The sequence below is a fragment of the Lipotes vexillifer genome, unplaced genomic scaffold (genome assembly GCF_000442215.2).
Source record: "Lipotes vexillifer unplaced genomic scaffold, Lipotes_vexillifer_v1.1 scaffold23, whole genome shotgun sequence".
NCBI lineage: Eukaryota > Metazoa > Chordata > Mammalia > Artiodactyla > Lipotidae > Lipotes > Lipotes vexillifer.
Window position 1 is genome coordinate 3386941 of NW_006796283.1, and position 1718 is coordinate 3388658.

The 1718-nt window shown below is 70.4% G+C and overlaps 1 protein-coding gene across 1 annotated transcript in view; it reads right to left on the reverse strand.

The window, feature by feature from the left end:
* Positions 1–1718, reverse strand: part of PIEZO1 (piezo type mechanosensitive ion channel component 1 (Er blood group)) — a 19670-nt gene that overhangs the window by 5482 nt on the left and 12470 nt on the right. The window contains exons 21-26 of the mRNA XM_007468474.1: positions 1541–1644; positions 1006–1087; positions 879–935; positions 616–788; positions 419–504; positions 14–205 (exon numbers count right to left, since the gene is read on the reverse strand). Of these exons, the coding sequence (XP_007468536.1) occupies positions 14–205; positions 419–504; positions 616–788; positions 879–935; positions 1006–1087; positions 1541–1644 (694 nt within the window). The remainder of the gene's footprint in view (positions 1–13; positions 206–418; positions 505–615; positions 789–878; positions 936–1005; positions 1088–1540; positions 1645–1718) is intronic.

Consider the following 1718-nt stretch of genomic DNA (forward strand, 5'->3'; position numbering starts at 1 on the left):
CCCCCCCGCGCACCTGTCCAGGAGCAGCTCGCTGGCCGTGCGCGTTCTGGCGCGGCCGCCGGCGCGAAGCTCCCGGGAGCCGTGCAGGGAAGCCCCGGGCTCGGTGACCGTCTTCTCGCCGCTGCTGTGGGTGTTACAGCTGGTGCTCAGGGGGCTGCTGACGTCCTCGGTCACGCTGCTCTGTGGCTCCTCCGCCCCCAGCCCGCTGCAAGAGGGGCGGGTCACAAGGTGGCCTGTGCGCCCCTCAGGCTCTGGGGCGGGCCTGGAGGGCTTTGGGGTCTCGGTGGATGAGGGCCCAGCCAGCTGCCTGCCCCTGTGTGGCAGCCCAGGTGCCGGGGCTGGACCTCACTCTGGGCCAAAGACAGGCCGGGCGGGGTGGGTCCCCGCTCTGGGCTGAGGCCCCAAACTCCTCTCCTACCTGGATGGTGTGCTCAGTGCATCACGGATCATCTCAGCTTCGCTGGCATACAGCTGGTCCAGCACGTCCCGGCGCACCTCTCCGCCCTGCAGGGCAGCGAGGGGCTCAGGGCAGCCGCGGTGGGCGAGAAGGTGTGGGGGTACCCTCAGTGGGCGTGGTGTGGAGTGCAGGGGGAGGGGCGGGGGCGGCCCACTCACCCGGAGCAGCTCCTGCGTGAGCAGGTAGCGCTCAGCCCGCAGCACGTCACTCATGGCGCGGTGGTGCTGCGTGAAGTCGTGCAGCCAGCGTGTCAACCCATCCACAAGCGCCTGGCCCAGCACCCACAGGAACTGCATGGTGCTCAGCACTCGCTGCATCACGTGGCTGCGGCCTGCGGCCAGGGTGAGGCATGCGGGTGCTGGAGGAACAGCTAGTGGCAGACCCCCAGCCCCCCCAGCCCCTAGCCCTCGGGCCAACTCACCGGCTACCTCATCCTCCAAGCCCTCTGCCAGCTCTGCCTCCTGGCTTGGATCACCGCCTGGGCACAGGGATGCTGGTCAGCACCTTGCAGCCCCACCTCCCTGCAACCTGCCAGCAGCCGGACTCACCCGTGGGCAGCTGCTCTGCCCGCTCCTGCCGCTGCTGGTGCAGCACCGTCTGGGCATTGGTCACCCACGCCTGGTACGCCATCTGCAGGCCAGGGCCCCGGGTTAGCACGCGGCCTCCCCGGACCTGATCCCATTAGCCGAGGAGCCTGGGGCCAGGAGGCCCAGCTGGGGGCCGTCAGCTCCCTGCGCCTGGGCAGGAAATGGGCCACGGAGCTGTGGGGGGAGCACTGGGCAGTGCGTGCCGCCCACCCAGCACGTCCTGCTTTTCGGCGCCAGGCCCCGTGCTGAGAGCCAAGGGTCCAAAGACCGACAGGAGAATGTGTGTCCAGCACACGCTGAGCCCGTCTGCAGGCCACAGCGGCCACCCCAGGCCTGGGTGAGCGAAGGGACACACCGCTGCCTGTGGCCTGTACCCCCAGGGCCCGCCCTCCCACTCGACTGTGGGCACGGGAGATGGGGGTGGGGCCGCTAGGCTCCCCAGGCCTTGGGGGCAGCGGTGGTGTCCTCGCGTGGACCCGCCGGCCCAGGTGCTCACCTGGAAGGCGCTCTGTGCTGACGGCCGGGTGTCCTCGGGCTGTACCTCCTCCTCCTCCTCCTCGCTGTCCGACTCGAACAGGAAGTACTCGCCGGAGTGGATGACTGCGCGCAGGGGCCACTCAGGGGGCGGCCAGGTTCCACACCTCCCTCCACCCCCCCCCGGACCCTCAGGTCCG